This window comes from Olea europaea, unplaced genomic scaffold, assembly GCF_002742605.1.
Source record: "Olea europaea var. sylvestris unplaced genomic scaffold, O_europaea_v1 scaffold500, whole genome shotgun sequence".
NCBI classification, from domain to species: Eukaryota; Viridiplantae; Streptophyta; class Magnoliopsida; order Lamiales; family Oleaceae; genus Olea; species Olea europaea.
Window position 1 is genome coordinate 86,517 of NW_019263312.1, and position 16,641 is coordinate 103,157.

A 16,641-nucleotide genomic window follows, 5' to 3' on the forward strand; every position below is an offset into this window, starting at 1 on the left:
AAACTTCACCAATTCACACACTTTTTAGGACAACAGTAATATCATGAACTGTGAAATATCTAGAAAGTACACCAATGCTGAGCTTAAGAAGACAGTGACAACTATATCATGATAAACACTACGAACGGTACAAAATTTGCTAGGAAAACTGCAAGAAATTGTACAGAGAAAATACTTGTATGCATAACATTACAAGTCAAAAGGCATCTTGCAAGAGGAGGCCGCCAGCAATTGAATTCAGATTCAATGATAATTTTCACTAACGAAAATAAAAAAAAATTTACTTCTTCAAAGGAAATAAAATGTGCATTTCAAAAAGCAATCTGCACCTTCTAATTGTTCAACAATTGCATAATGAAAGAAATGTGGCTGCATCCTACTATTGGCCAACAAAGAGGAACAAAACTTGAAATTACAATGGAAAGTCAGAAGATGGGTGGATTTACCTTCGTCTTTGTTCGGTTTCTCTGGCAGTCGCAAGGGAGAAGACGGCCTCGACGTTGTGCTCAGCTTCGGGCGATTCGAGTGACAATGGGAGTGATTTCGACTCAGCTTCGAGCGATTCGACGGCCACTGGGAGTGATTTCGACGTTGACGATCGTCGTCCAAGGCTGTGACTGCGGTCGGCGACTGCAGAAAGAGGGCAGAGAGAGGGTCGGCGATTGCAGAGAGCTTCGACGTTGTTTTGGGTGAGAGGCGACGTTTGGCTCTCTTCCTTCATCTCGCTTTTTTTTTTTTGTTTTTCTTCTCCAAACACTGCCTAGTTAAATCTACAATTAATGCAAAACCTGTAAGATATTACATTTATGCAGAGGGGTAAATTAGTCCAAAATTCTCATAATTTGCCATATTTGTAATGTCAGAAAAAAAATGACATTTGTGTAAGTAAAAATCAAGATTTTGACATGTGGTGTAATTTCCACATAAACAAATTGTACTATTATACAAATATACACACAGCTCTTCTCAAGATTTGAATATAATAATATGATTAGGTAACAATTTAATAAAAAATTTAACCTTGTGATTCCTTGCATTGCAAGTGCCAAGTTTTGATTTGTGAGTGGCAATTAATTTTTTCTTTGACTTTTAATAATAGAAAGCCTAATATTGAAGTTCACATGATTCACACCAAAGTGTGAGATCGAATCGATCGGATCAGTACGGCTTAAAGCCAAGAAATGCGACTTCGTAAAGTATAAGATTAAATAAAGTAACGTGGTTATTCCTTGCCCAAGTAAATATTATTCTTTTTTAGCGACTTTCGGAGGTTTGATTTAAACTCGTGTTTTATTTAAGAACAGCCAAGTCCGACAAAACCGCATCGAGAAATATTATTATCTTGCTGGATTGATCACTGATGCTTGAAAAAAGAAATAACGTGTACGACCCCACTCAAAAGATTAGGTTTAGACATTAACAAAACTTAATAATATTTAATTATAGATTTTTTAAGGTTCCCGCAACTTGTTTGCCTCACGAATCACGTGATATTATAATTAATCTTTGACGATTCATTTAGGGAAAAATGATTACGCCAGGCAACATTTTGCCATCCCCATTACCTGAAAATAAAAATGGAGGGAATAGTATTTTTTAGAAAAATGAGTGGTTGAAAAAGAAGGAAAAATTTTCGATTTACGTGTAATATTATTTTATAGAAAATTGTTTGGTTGAAAATAAGAGAGAGAAAAGTTGAATGTAATGTAATTTAATTTAATGGGATCAAACAGGGGCTTAATTTATCACGAAGGGTAAATTTTTCTTTTATGTTAATCAGATCTTAAACTTAAAAATCTTAACAAAATGAAGTGTCATGCGAGGCTCCGTTTGGTAGCCATTTTCTTCAAAATGCATTTTTCTCTCTTTTCTTTTCAACCACACATTCTTTATTAAAATAATATTATATGTAAGTAAAAAAAAATTTTCTTATTTTTCAACCACACATCTTAAAATAATTTACTATTCTAAAATGCATTTTTACATAAAAATGCCTATCAATGTGTCTATTAATGTGCTTTTACCATGAATTATTCTTCTTGAACAATCGGGGTTGACAATCTCTTTTATCCTTTTAAAATTAATCAAAATTGTGGTTAAGGTCATTTTTTTGGTCTACTAACGATCAAATGGATTGTTTCCATCTAATTGGGCATTTACTACATATTTTTGAAAGGTTAGGGACCTTCGCTAACCCAAATTGAAAGTTGAGGTAAAATCTACAAAAATTTAAAATGTGAGAGAACGTTGCAACAATTTCCCTATTTGCCACAAGTTCTTAAGTTAAGTTTCTTTTATTACGACCATGTGAATTGCTGACTTCTTCAGTCGAGAAAACTGGGTAATTAATTTGACGGACGGGAACTCCCATTGTAGGATGCAGATTCATCCCAAATTTGTCCTTTTCTATAATCTTTCCTTTTTTGTTCACTTATCCTATTACTTTACTTGTTCGTATCCTACGAAATAGACAATAAGTTTGAGCAGTTTAACAATTCGGAGTTCATTTCTATTGTTTGGAAACTTTAATATTCATTTTTCATACTTTTTAACTACGCATTTTATTAAAAAAAAAAATTTCTTAGTTCAGTACAAGAAAATTTTCATCTTTATTCACTGTGTAAAAAACGGCATCTCACATTGGTCGATGATTTCATGCTTCCTTTTAACAATGCACTCTATAAATTCTCTCTCTCTTTCTGTCTATATATATAAACATTGAACTCTGTGATCATTCTATCGTGTGTTTATTTTTCTGTTATCATTCTATCGTGAAGTACCAAAAATTTTAGCTCCGGTCAGCTTTTGAGTTAATTGTTGTTAAACAGAGTGTATATAAGCATAGAAAGAGAGATGTTTGATCTTAATCTGAGCATCGGATCGAATTGGAAAGAGAATTTTGAGGAAGATGAATCCCCTGTAACGACGGCTTCATGGGTTGTAAGTGGGGAAGAAGGCTCCAGCTACAACGGCACGTGGTCCACACGCGCCTCCCCAGAAAAATCTCACACATTCAACTTCGGCATCCTCAATAGAGATGACCCAGTTGAGAAAGATTGTAATTTGACTGAATCGGAGCCAGTGACTCGTGAGCTCTTCCCGGTGAGTGGACTCTGCGAGTTGAACATGGGGAGACCTAATAATAATGGCAATGGAAACTGGATTAATCAACAAGTTGTTCCAAGTAAATTGGTACATCAGCAGGTACAACATGTAAAGCCCAAGAAAAGTAGGAGGGGCCCACCTTCCCGGAGCTCACAGTATAGGGGGGTCACTTTTTATAGAAGAACTGGGAGATGGGAATCCCATATTTGGTAATTTCCTTTCTTTTTTTTTTTTAATCTAACGTCGAATTGATTTTTATTTTATTTAAAAAAAAAAAGAAAGGACACTCTTGAGAGTGGATTCTAATTTTAACTTTATACTAATTATTATTTTGGGTGCAGGGATTGTGGGAAACAAATTTATTTAGGTAAATTGTTTGAGATTCTTTTAATTAATTTCTGCTTTTGGTAAATATTAATGGGATTTGGTGGTGTTGGACTTGTTTTAGGTGGATTTGACACAGCTCTTGCCGCAGCCAGGTAAATTATCGATTTTTTAAATTTTAATATCGTTCTATGAATTTAATTTTTATTTATTTACGGTTATAGAGTATATGATAGAGCTGCAATCAAGTTCCGGGGCGTTGATGCCGATATTAATTTCAATCTTAGTGATTACGAGGGGGAAATTAATCAGGTAAACTTTCTAGTTGAGTTCCTTGTTACCTCAAACAGGGTTAATCTGAGCAATCTTATTCATAATGTTGCAGACGAGGAGTCTGAGTAAAGAGGAATTTGTGCATAGATTGCGAGGTCGCAGCACGGGTTTTTCCAAGTACAAATGTGGTCGATGGGAAGCTCGAATAACGGGCAAAAAGTAAGAATTTGTGTTGAACCTTTAGAGTAATCATCATAAATTACACTCATTTCTGATTCTTAAGTTATAGTTTTGGACTGGGGCATTTGATAGGGCGGCCATCCAGTGTAACGGAAGGGATGCTGAGTCGAGTAAATACGAGGAGGAAAGTATATCAGAGCCAAGGAATGAAGGTATAGTTCAATACAATTTCTCTGTTTCAATGAGTTTGCATTTTGTCTTATACGATACAAACTACGCAGGTAGCCAACACCATCTCGACCTCAATTTGGGGATTTCAACCACTTCCCCAAATGAGAATGAAAGTTTGGCATTGCTTCAGTTCCAACCTGGTGTTGTTCAAAATGCAAGAAAATCCAAGGTAAGAGAATATGTGCCTATATGCTCGTTCCTCCGTTGATCATCATGAGCATTGTTGATAAAACTTTCTCAGCTACAGATGGATCCACCTCTTAAGGGAACATCATTGGCTGGTCTAAATCCTAAATCTGTCTCCTCCTACGAGGTAAATTTATCGACTGTGTTAAGGTTTATAGGCGCCATTTCCGTGCTCTATGCACCTTTTTTACCTCATTTACTGGCTATAAAAACCTCTAATCTGGAGAATAATTCACTTATATGATCATATTGTGTAACATTTAGTTTGGAGTAATAACTTCTGAATCTTGATTTCTTAATTGTGGTTGAGAAACTGAGGAAATAAGATCAAATTCATAGCACCATTAGTGTCGGTTTTGATGCAGTATTGGATCAGAGTCGACGATTTTAGCTTGTGATGTTAATCTTTTTGCCGCAGAGAACAGAATTGACTGGGGGTGGCAAGTGGACAGTCGAGCAGCATCATCAGGATTCCCGTCGTCATGAAAATATCGCACTACAGTCAACAGACATTTCTCGCTACTAGCAATCTCTCAGCCTGGTTGATATGTCAATGTACACAAGTAGAATTGATTTTTATTCTTTCACATGACTGATGGAGCAATTCAAATTTGTTTCTAAAATCGAGAAGGATTCATATTCAAGAAGCAAAAAACCAAAATCCCATTTTCTTTTTAATTTCATCCTCTCTAAAATTCATGCTTTCTAAAGGCCTAATGATCACGAGAAGACCAATTATTTAATTATATTTATTTTATATGGGATAGATGCTTAAAATTTATATTAAGCCATTTGACAAAATTTATAGATGGTCAAATTTCATTTTCAATCAAATAATTTTAATTGATTTATAAATGCTATTCACTTATTTATTATTTATTTTTATATGTTTATAATTTTTTTCAAAATGGTTGAAAATAAGTTGCGATATCGATGAAATCATTTTCCAATATGCTTACGTGTATTATATATATATATATATGAGAAAAGAAAAGCATCAAATCTAAGGTTGTATTTATGGGTTGATATGGTATCTTTGTATTGTCGAATCAATGTCCTTGTCTTGTGTTAAACTTGGCAAATTGTAGGAATCTTCATCAGTGCCAATAAAGATTAATGAATTGACATTTATGGCCCATATGCTATATTCTAGAAAAGGAAAATTGTACACTTTCAGATAGTCTTTTTATGTTGCAAAGAAGATCGTTACGTTGAGTTGAAATGCATCATAGTCATAGATAGAACAAAGTCCATTTTGCATCATACCTGAGGAAGGAGAACGAAAAGAACTAAAGAAGAGAATAAAGGCAAAGAAGAAAAGGGAAGGAAACAGGATATAAAGCTAGTGCAGGAGATTGGGTGTTGTTGGAGCCGGAGGATGGGAAGCGGGGCGTCTGAGAATGGGCAGATGTGGTATGAGGGTGCTCGAGTGTTGGGATGCGACTGGAAAAGATGCAAATGTCCTTAATATTTTCTTGTTATGCATATGAATGGTTATATTGTCATTACGATTTTTTATTCTTCTAAATATTTTGTAAGAGTAAACTGTACTAAAAGTCCAAACCATAACTCATTCGTCACATTTATGTTTTCTCCATTGCATTTTTCTCTTCACCTTTCGTTAATTAATAATTTAATACATCAACCTTCACTAATGTAGTTTCCATGCACGCTAACAGAATATTTGAATAGAAAGAAAACCGTGATTATGCTACAATCACCCAAGAAAACCCTTTTCTGGTGTGGAGATTGATAGTTTGTGACAAGTAAAGAATTCTAAAACTTATAATATTTATCAAATTCATTTTCAACCATACATTTCATCAGACTCACAACTTTTATCAAAATCTACTAAAAATCTCAATTTTAGCTAAACTGAACATGGACTTGATTTGGTAGAATATTATGCATTTTGTTGTCCCATAATATCCCATTTACATGAACTCAGAGTTACTGCATTCCTAAAAATACATTGATACAGCTACAAATTTTTCAATATGAGGGGCAAAAACATGTCACTAGGACGTATTCATTGATTTTTTGTGAAAACAAATAAATAAGAAAACTCATTTTCTTGAGTACATTCTCAAGTAAATAAGCAAACATACTGTGTAAACATAATTCCATTTCCGGAAATTGCCTCCACACAAATCAATTTTCGTCATTATGAAGAAAATATTTCCAATCACCTCTCTAGTTTCTCAACTTCACAAACAAACTAACAAGCTTCAGCATTACGAATAAAATGATCACCTTCTGATTTCATCGTGAACAACATTCCTTGTGCTGCCATCACATTAAGCCTGAATCTCAAGCTCCTTTTACCTGAAAATGGGTGGAAAAAGAAAAGCAATGAATAATATGAGCACATATTTCAAACCAAAAAACCTATTCCTGTCCGGATTAACATCTCAAAACTCTGTTGTTCCGTAAGTTTCATGGAAATTGAGATCCACAAGAGTAATGCAAAAGGGAGAGGTGAATTATACTTCTGTGTTTTTCAAGTATAAAAAGGATTAGGATTACAGGGTTTATAACTTCTTCAGAACTATTCTTTAATCTTCCCAAGACTAGAAAGATACACGGGGATAAGGGGAAAAAATCAGTTAAAGGAATCTCTGCAAAGTCTAATATAACCATCAGCAGAAGTTTGCTTTGTGGAAAGTGTACAATGGTACAACAAACTCAATGCTCCTCCTTTTCTCATATAAAATAATTTCATCTTTCAATTGACAAAAAAGAAGAGTGACCATTTAGCCTCTAATCTTCTTTCAAGTATTCTACTTCACTTATTATTTCCCCACGATATACATGCACAACAGCCTCATAAACTATTCAACATGATTTACCATGTAAATGAGAGCCAATATTTTACCTGTCGGTTTGGGACTCCCTATTTGAAAGGGCTTGATCCTCCACCAACTTAAAAGCAACCCATTCAGACTACTAGTGAATCACTCTCATGTCCTTCGAATGCAATCATTTCTGTGCTCAAGGCCTCAGGTTGTTTAGTCGATAACAGTGATCAGGTCATCAGATTGCCAAGCATTGAAGTCCTTAAAGCAGGCATTCTCTAAGTCACACACGATCTTCCTATTTCACCAGTATTATCAGTTCAAACTGTGCCAAGTAAGTCTCCTCAACCAAATTTAAATCCCATTTGCCCAATTATATAGATTTCCAGAATTTAGCATGCGGATCTTTGAATCTTCATAACCATTGTAGTACTTAGGTAATCCCAATCTCTCATTCCTGAGTAACTCTGCCATACCTAAATTATTCTCACCCTGCACCGAATTCCACCCATCCCATTGTCCATTGGATGTTATAGCATTTCTAGGCTGAGGGAGAGTGAACTGGGAAAATGGGGACAGGTTGTTGGCTAGGGTTTGCTCCATTACCCTAGAGGGAACTCCATAAGCGTCACCAAGGGGAGAAAAATTGTCAACCGGGTCTGTATATCTCTGGTTTTGATGCGTAGGAACTGATCTTTGTGACAAGGACTGGAATCTTATGTCTTCAAGTGTAGTAAACTGTGGAGAATAACTTAATCTGGTATCCAAGCTTGAGCTGTTGAGTCTACCAGGAAGCATCCCTTTGCCAACTGCCAAAATCGCAGGATCCAAAAACTCAAGTTCGCCATTATCAATGGAATCACCAGTTGGGGGTGCCTGATACTGATTTCTTGGCCAAAGCGAAGCATTGGGCATATAATTTCCTGCACAAGCACATAATAAAGTGATAATTCATAATCAAACACAAGATTTTTAACATGAAATAGAAGCCCAAAAACAAGAAAGTGCTTGGCATAAATTAACTGACCAGAGGGTGGGTCAAAAATCTGCTCTGTCCTCTCATGAGAAATAAAACCAGGGGGAGGTGCCCTACTAGGCACCGAGAAGCCCGGAGGGGCAGAAACTTGAGATCTAGAAACTGTTAAAAGGCATTAGGAAAAAAACATTTTGAGGGAAGAAAATAGAACACTACATAAGAAAAAAATGTGTGCAGTTAGCATCTTCAAAGTAACTTGATAAAATAAAAGCTCTAATTCCAAACAAGGAAAGCCATTCACAGTACATAATACACTAATCAGTATCAAAACCATCAAGAAATGCAGGCAGGTAAAAGATAACACGAAATGGAGATAGGTACATCAACTAAAATCTAATATATTAAAAGAAACTTGAAGTACCCTCATGTGATAAAAATCTAAAGAAAGTTACAAACATATGCAAGTCCAAAAAGAATAAACTTCGAACAACAATCAGCAACAAAATAAACTTCACACCACCGTATATAATATGAATACATAGCAACTCACCAGAAAGCTTGTTAGAAGAGATATAAGAGTGACTGCTGGCAAAATTATCCGACTCCATGCCCTTAAATGGAGATAACCTATTGTGAGAACCTAACTTCTCAATATGAAAGCTGTTGATGTTGGTGAAATCATTGCCAAAAGAGCGGTCCTTAAGGGCTTGCTCGACATGATTGATAGTTGGTCCATAGTCCGATGCTCGGTTCATAGGTTCCTCTTCTCTAGCAAAAGAAAACCTTGATTGATTGCTATTCTGGATTTTCCGTGAACTAGGTACTCCAAAAGACCCTTGTTGTACGTCAGTTTCATGAAACAATTTAGACAGGCGCTTAGGTGAAGTTAATGACTCGTCCCATGAGTAAGAGTCCAAGGACAAAATATTTGATATTATGCTGCTTTCCCCCTCATCAGTGGCATGATGACTATGACTGGCTGCTTCACCTTCAAATCTTCCCAAAAGTATACTTTCGTTCTCATTACTTGGAAAGAAGTAAGTATATTCACCATCATTCACTAACTCAGAAGAACTACTGAGTTCATTCTTGTGATGTCCATTTGACATAACAGGATTACTAGAAGCTGAAAGTATCAAATTGTCTTTTGAATATACAATTTGCCTATCCACATTGACTCCGACTGAAGCATCAGCACTATCATGCGGTGGAGAATCAATATTAGAATACTGTGAAAGATGAAAAGAGTGAGAAAAATCTAGTCTACAGACTCTGTTAGAAGAAAACTCAGGATCCTTAAGTCTTTGTTTTTCAAAAGATAATAGATTATCTTCCATTTCAAGCGAGTCAACTTGCGAGGCGTGCGTCTGCATTTCCAATTTCATCTGAGACTGACTACTTGAGGCATAAACCTCAACAATCGGTAATGCAGATTTCCCAGAAGTTTGAGATGTCAACGTTTCTCCAATGTGCTCAGCATAGCCATTCTGCAACTGCTGATGTCCATCAATGCTCATTGAACAAATTTCAGAGCATATATTTTCAATTTTTCCATCCGCAGATATGTTGGTATCTTCGTCTGAATCAGATCCACGAGACTTTAGGGATTGATCAATTGAGTCATTGGCACCAGGTGGCATGATGGCATCTCTACCCTGGTCCTTAGATGTAGGTTGACCATTTTGCCTGTTTATAGGTGAAGTAACAGAAAGTACAGACGTGGAGGAACTGTTCAAAATAGTTCTGCCATCTGTGCTCGAATCCTTTTCCACAGGTTCTACAGTTTCCAGTTTGCTTTTGTCTCGACTTGTGTTGCTTTCTTCACTAGGAACCAGTTTCTTTTCAGTGTCACTATGCAACAAAGAAACCTGACTAGAGCTAGCAAGTGCCGTATAAAATGTCCCCGAACCATCGCAGGCATCAAGTTTCTGCTTATGTAGTCCATCGGAACATGGCACACTTTTGGATAAGTGTTGATTACTGGAAGCACGAGCCCCCCTAGTGAAGACAATTGAATGCTGAGAAACAGCATCATATACAAATTGAAAGAGACTACAGATCAGTAATTGACATACCATGAGGCTCCACTAGGTAGAGCAGCAGATCTACCAGAGCTGCTATTTGGTGGAGAAACTCTAGCATCATTCACCGAATTCTGTTCAGGAAGAAAATTTTTGTTAGCAGGGAAAAAAATCTGGATATTTCAGCAGCAATCAATGCTTAGATCACCATTTCCACAAGAAATACAAACTAAAATTCCACAGAACAGTACCATATAATAGATGTGCATATGTTTGTACAACAAACGACAACTGAAATATTTCCAGAATGTATTTTGAAGACTCTTCACAGCGTCAAAGTTTGTAAAAAGTCAGATAGTTTGGTAAAAAATGAGAATCTTACATTTGTATATGTAGCAGTTTTACTTAAAGGCTTCCCGGAAGAAACGTAGCTGCCACTGCAGTAGTCATCTGCTGGGGGTGGTAACGCACTTCCTGAATGCCGTTGCACACTATTTGTTGCACCAATAATTTGTTGAACTCTACTCCTTTAAAATCATTAGCTAAGTTATCCAGAAGAACCAATAAAAAAATCCAACAAAAAGCTGAACATGATATAATTGGAGATACAGAACACCACAAAAACAAGAAAATTAGCTAGGAGAAAAAGGAACAAAAACTGATATGTAAGAATGCATCTTTTCCAAATACTCTTGCATATAAAAATAATAAAAATATCCCCGCCCCCTCACCCCTAAAACATACAAACTTGAGCGCATGCGCACCGGCGCGCACACATATTAAACTCCAAATTTAGATTAACAAAACAAAACTCCTCAACAAATTAAGAAACTACCAATTGAGAGGGCAAAACCACAATTTTCATCCATAAACAAAAATCAAGTTTTCGACTCAAGATAAGCTCCAAGAAAAAACATTGTAATTGGGGTTTCAAGAAAACTGCATAGGAAATGGAGTCTTCAGTCAACATGTAACCCAGGGCAAAAATAATAAAAATATACTGTACTAATTCAGTCTTTGCCAGGAAAAACAGGTGCCACTTAGAACTTCAATTGTTACTCTATAAATGTTGAGATGACAATCATGACATTCTCATTTGAGACTCATAGAGGCATCTCAAACCTTGAATTGATGATCAATGAAATTTCAAACATTACACGTACCAAACAACATTTTATTTCATTGTACATTGACTAATGACTTAAAAAAGTCCATAAATGAATCAACCAATAGATAATTGCATGATGTTTGATCATTATGCAACAAGCTGATGATGAATAAAGACTTAAAAGGTTGGCCCGAAGGGATGGGCAGATACCAAAAACATCGGCGATTGCATTCTAAGTAAACAAGACTAAAAGGTCCACATGAAAAATTTACTACTTTCACCATAGATCCAAAAGCATATAATGAAAATGAAAATATATAACTGGGTGCATAACAATATGAAAACACCTTGTGTAAGCGGATATTATTTCGTCCTTAGTAAAACTATCCTCTTGTGAACCAATCTCATGCAAATATAGACAATCAGGGTTGCTGCAAGGCTGGACAACAAAAGAAATAATTCAATATGAGACACCGTGTATGACAGCAATATGCTATAGTTACATATTCGAGTATATACGTAATACGGAAAAATCCAATATTGAAAATGACTCAGCAATCATACCACATTTCTCAGCCACGCATGACAGTATTTAGTCGTTCCAAAGCATGCCCTGCAACATAAAACTTCAAACAACTATCCACCAACTCAAAAAGAGACCAGAACACAAATATAGAGTTACACTTGCCTCAAAGATCTACCCTCCAAAATGAATCCATGTACAGACTGGATGCAGCGCACTGCTTCTTCCTCCTTTGAATAAGTTATATATCTAGGCCAAAAGGAACCAAAAAAGGGCAAGATTTAAATAAGCTAAAATAATTCATGACTAAGTTAAATGTAACATTACGGAGCGCTCAAGGTACATTATACACTAGAGCGACACATACAACACAGGTAAAGATATAGGATATGCGGCCAATGCTTCACTGACATGTAGACAAAATTGGACGTATAACATATTCAAAGTTCATTTGCTGCAAAAGTAATTTAAATGGAATAAAATTCCGTTTTTAACACCTGTGTATTTGAAAATAAAACAACATATCATGTTCGTTTCCAATGGAACTCAAGATTTACACATCAGATATACATAATCATCCTGCAGCAAGGCTCCAAACCCATCCTAAATGTCCTACATAACTTCTAAAAGTTTAACACCAAAATCATTATAATTGAACTTGAACACTATTATACTTGTAGAAAAATGACTTGGCATCATTTGAAGAAACTTACACACTGCATGTACTATTTGCAAACTGTTGTATGGCACCAGCTGCTGTCCGCGATATAGACACCTTCACCACCTTTCCATACTGGCCAAAATATTCTTTACGCTGGAGGAGCTGCTTCAAAATAAATCAATAGTGTTGAGAACATGAAAAGAGAAGGACGGGAAAGAGCAATGACAGAAGAGGCACTTACATCTTCATCTGCTAAATTAACTGGCAACCCCACAACATAAACAAGATTCCTTTGGACAACTCTTACACTACTAAGTTGCTTCCTTCCCTCCGATATTTTGCTCTTACCCTTTTGTGACTTAAATTTTTTCTCCGTACTCATCTCAGAAACCAACCTATTATGATGATCATGGAGATCATGATGATATCAGAGAACAACATAATTACCTTGCTCGATCAGCAAGAGTTTTCACGGCAGATTTCATCTTAAATACCAATAGTGAATTACCTTTCACAGTTTGCTCCCGTGCCAACAATCTTTTCTTTGTCATAAGGTGTACGACATGCTGGACACCGCCCTTCTGTCTCATCTTTCTCAGCCATGTCCATAATATGATGCCAGCACCAAACACAAATCTACAAAATTGCAAAAAAATAAATAAATAAATAAAATAATAATAATAATAAAATACAGAATCTCGACATGCACAAATATAGTTGTATATGAGAAAGATCAAATAAAAATAGCCCTGTATAGAAATCATGGGTGGAAATCAACAATTTGACAATACAACTTCATGAAGTATCTAAAGAACCACAAGCAAGTTCAACATCATTTTGTGTGATCTTCTCAGCGAAAGAAAAAGAAAAAGAACAAGAATGGGGGCACTGAAACTTCTGCAGCTTCTTTCCACAGTAAAGTTGCTGTGTATTCTTTATTTAATGTGTTGGATGACAGTTTATAAAATTACAAATCAAATATAGAAGCAGATTTTCTGCAAGCTCAAAGAAACCATAGTTCATCTTTTCAGAAACTTCCAGTCGACTGAGATAAGAATTTTCAGATGAATATTTAAAGCCAGTTGCTTTCTTTGAAAAATTGTCTATAAAAGCATAAGATCATAGCATCAAAAATCATATATTTCACCACAAAATCCTAATTAAACATTCTGTAGCAAGATCCTTGAATAGATGGGAAATGAACTTTATTTCAAGATTACAATTCACTGGTCAATAATTTAAAATTCCTACCAGAGTGTGCTAGTGGGAGGGAGAAATGGCAACTTTCCACATCCACCCACCACTGAAATAAAATGAAAATACCAAAAACAGACACCCTCAAAAAGTGAACAAAAGGAAAAGGAACAAACATAATTAATATTTCCCTGCCCCCACAACACTTGTTTGAAGAGCTGGCTAAGGGAGAGATATTTTGCCTAGTTGATGAGGCAGATAAATTCTCAATACCCTTTATTATTGAAGCAATTGCAACTCAGATAGATGATAACCTTATTTTACTTATTACTCAATCTAAACAAAGAATCTCATGAACTTAATTAAGTTTCCGGGAAGCTAATATCAATCCCAATATATTTCTATAATCATCAACTAGAGACTTCTACTGCCATGTTAACCTTAATTTAATCTAGGTTTTCATCGCAATGCACACACATTTATCTCATTTTTAGTCAGTCCTGCACCATAAAGGCGTAGGGCAAGATGAACTAATGGCAATGATGTCAGTGTAGTTATCATCATGCAGAATTCATAGCTGATTAATGAGATAAGGGTCAAGCACCAGTATTGAATCGTGAAGCAGTTGTGGGCCGGCAGTGTTGCACCTAAAGTGCATTGTTGTTTCATATGAAATTTTTTGGTTCCCAGAATACTAATCACAATGTCACATGAACGCATGTATGTGGGAGCACCCACGGAGAATAGTAAACTATACTAACAGCTTTTAAAAGGGTATTTCTAGCCAATAGATTTAAAACCAGACAACATCCGCCTATTCTCTCATTCACTATGTCAATGAAACAGGGCATAAAAATCAGACAGCTATTGCTCATAGCACATCTCTCTGTCTAAGGAAGTACTACATGCCATTAAAATATCGTATTCAGATCTAACTATTCATGTTTCCACAAGACTTACAAACGAAGATGTTAAAAAAGTTTTATCAAGTTTATGCCTTTTCAGGCAATACCAACTTCATGACGCTTGAACGTTCATTTTTATATATCAAAAAAGTAACTCAAAAAGTTTCCATCCTAATCCTACTTATATGGCATAAAATCTCAGTCATGCTGAAATTAGATGGTGTAAAATCTGAAGCTGCAAAGCATACAAATGATTGATAAAGAAAAGACAGTTATCTCACACAAATAGATCCTAACAACAACAGCTTCAGTCTCTACCTTCTTGTTATTTCCTCGTTTTTATATTGGTACAAAATCGAACATAAGCTAATGTACACTAGTCAACTTTAAGGTGATTACCATTAGACTTTTTGCATTAATGGCATAGGATGCTGAATTCCATACAATTCAAAAAGGGGCACAATGGACAGTTGTGGGACTGTGTGGATTCCAGAAACCTTGAGGTTTTGGCAATTTAAGGCATCAAAATATGATGAGATAGAAGTAGTTACCTCATAGCCACACTTGCAAGGCTTCAACTGCTGATCAGTCAAATCCATCTCCTCAGCACAGAGGGGGCAAGTCTTTTCTCCTTCGTCACCCATGGTTGCTTAAAAAAACTTGAATATTGTGTAGTTAGATATTTTCTGAGCTTGAACACAAATACTTACATATGTCAAACAGAAACTAAGACCAAATTAATATAAGCCTAATTCAAATGAAATGTGATGGCAGATTAACAGTGTCTCAAAATCCAACTCGCTGAATATAATATCTAGGAGGTAAATTTTTAAATTAAATAATTGAAAAAACAAAAGTTCTAAAAAATCGAAATCTAGCTAAAAACAACTTTTCTTTAGAATAAAACCCACTTTTACCAACCCAATCCAAAGTCAAACCCTTAAAACATATAATCCAGAACAAACAGTTCGCGCACATTTCAGCAATTATAATTACCCGACTCTCAAATAATAAATACAAACAGAATCAATTAATTAATCAATCAATTAAAACCAAATTAATTCAATCCAGAACCAAAATTAAATCAATCCAGATAGATTACAAAATTGAGTTCCGCTGTGACAGACTTAAATTTTAGTCTTCACAATATTCTATAATAAAAAGAACACTCAAAAGCCGCAACTGGGCTTAAATAAAAACAAAAATAAAAAATCCTTCTATCCATTTTCTGAACAAAAAAATAGGGATCTAAAAGGAAATTGAAATTAGAGGTGTAATGACTTACAGCGGATGATTGGATCTGAGATGAAATAGCGATAGAGAGAAAAAGAGAGCCACAGAGACGAGTGTTCAGAGAGAGAGAGAGAAATGGAATAGGGGTGAGAGAGTGGGAGAGAGAAGGGTCGGCTTTTTAATGACGGGTACAGCTACTCGGGTTTCGAAATGGTTTCAGTCTCGGGTCATATCCCGGGTTTGAGATTCCCGGTTTTGAATGCAAGTACACATTCCAAAAGTCAAAATTCAATAGCATTCACCTCCTACTATAAATCGTAGAAAACCCAGTAATTATCATATTACCAATATGATTTTGAAACTATTGAAAATGCTAATGGGAAATCATCTTTTCACAAAATAATAATAACCATGTTAAATGTTGATGCCGAGTTTGATATTGCATCAATGGAAGATGGAGGGCCCGGGAAAACATACACTTGAAGATTTGCATTTTTTTATGCTTTTCAAAAAAATAGATCGAGTCACTCACGTCATTCATGCTTCTCTTTACTTGACCCCTACTCTCATCTCTCCTTCATTCCTTCGGCCCTTTTGTCGGCTATTGAATTCTCCAAAATAGGTAAATAACTAAGGCATTCTTAAGATTCATATATTTTTTTCATTATGAATAAACTCTATTATTGTTTCGTAAGTGTTATTTATTTCATATTTATTCTGCTGTTGAGATTCATATTTTTGTTGTACATATCGTTTAATTATATGTTTGCCGTCTTTAGTTATGTATATTAGAGATGATGGGTCAAATGTCTAGCCCCTTATTTGACAGCAATTTTTAAAAATAATTAGGGCATGTTCTCTTTGTTGTTTTCGGGTCATTTTCAGTTTTTAATTTTCGAAAACACTGAAAACACTTTTACTTACCT

General features: G+C 35.5%; 2 protein-coding genes across 7 annotated transcripts; one reads left to right on the forward strand and one right to left on the reverse strand.

The window, feature by feature from the left end:
• The first annotated feature begins 2,343 nt into the window (after positions 1–2,343).
• LOC111388482 (ethylene-responsive transcription factor RAP2-7-like) lies at positions 2,344–4,977 on the forward strand. 5 transcript variants are annotated; one of them, XM_023013204.1, is made up of 9 exons: positions 2,344–3,314; positions 3,447–3,472; positions 3,554–3,584; positions 3,654–3,741; positions 3,815–3,921; positions 3,986–4,094; positions 4,164–4,282; positions 4,355–4,426; positions 4,718–4,977. In XM_023013204.1, the coding sequence occupies exons 1-8, from the start codon at positions 2,854–2,856 to the stop codon at positions 4,398–4,400; spliced, it is 987 nt and encodes a 328-aa protein (XP_022868972.1). In that variant the 5' UTR covers positions 2,344–2,853; the 3' UTR covers positions 4,401–4,426; positions 4,718–4,977. The 5 variants fall into 5 exon arrangements, with proteins under 5 accessions (XP_022868972.1, XP_022868974.1, XP_022868973.1 ...); XM_023013206.1 differs by having other exon boundaries at positions 2,345–3,314; positions 3,992–4,094; XM_023013205.1 differs by having other exon boundaries at positions 2,347–3,314; positions 4,361–4,426.
• A 1,213-nt stretch (positions 4,978–6,190) lies between these two features.
• LOC111388476 lies at positions 6,191–15,906 on the reverse strand. 2 transcript variants are annotated; one of them, XM_023013191.1, is made up of 14 exons: positions 15,768–15,906; positions 15,034–15,141; positions 12,892–13,019; positions 12,625–12,778; positions 12,436–12,545; positions 11,888–11,971; positions 11,764–11,812; positions 11,547–11,638; positions 10,474–10,618; positions 10,146–10,225; positions 8,621–10,068; positions 8,122–8,232; positions 7,175–8,017; positions 6,191–6,624 (listed from the first exon to the last, which is right to left on the reverse strand). In XM_023013191.1, the coding sequence occupies exons 2-13, from the start codon at positions 15,124–15,126 to the stop codon at positions 7,449–7,451; spliced, it is 3,063 nt and encodes a 1,020-aa protein (XP_022868959.1). In that variant the 5' UTR covers positions 15,127–15,141; positions 15,768–15,906; the 3' UTR covers positions 6,191–6,624; positions 7,175–7,448. The 2 variants fall into 2 exon arrangements, with proteins under 2 accessions (XP_022868959.1, XP_022868960.1); XM_023013192.1 differs by lacking the exon at positions 15,768–15,906 and having other exon boundaries at positions 10,474–10,612.
• Between the last annotated feature and the right edge of the window lie 735 nt (positions 15,907–16,641).

Bases quoted from the DNA above. Each gene is read 5' to 3' on its own strand.
- LOC111388482 (XM_023013202.1), top strand. From the start codon at position 2,854: ATGTTTGATCTTAATCTGAGCATCGGATCGAATTGGAAAGAGAATTTT. The intron at 3,315-3,446 runs GTAATTTCCTTT...TTTTGGGTGCAG, and splicing joins AGATGGGAATCCCATATTTG to GGATTGTGGGAAACAAATTT. The intron at 3,922-4,014 runs GTAAGAATTTGT...GGCATTTGATAG, and splicing joins GCTCGAATAACGGGCAAAAA to GGCGGCCATCCAGTGTAACG.
- LOC111388476 (XM_023013191.1), bottom strand. From the start codon at position 15,126: ATGGGTGACGAAGGAGAAAAGACTTGCCCCCTCTGTGCTGAGGAGATG. The intron at 11,813-11,887 runs GCAAGTGTAACT...TTTATGTTGCAG, and splicing joins TTGGAGGGTAGATCTTTGAG to GGCATGCTTTGGAACGACTA. The intron at 10,069-10,145 runs GTATGTCAATTA...TGTCTTCACTAG, and splicing joins CTACCTAGTGGAGCCTCATG to GGGGGCTCGTGCTTCCAGTA.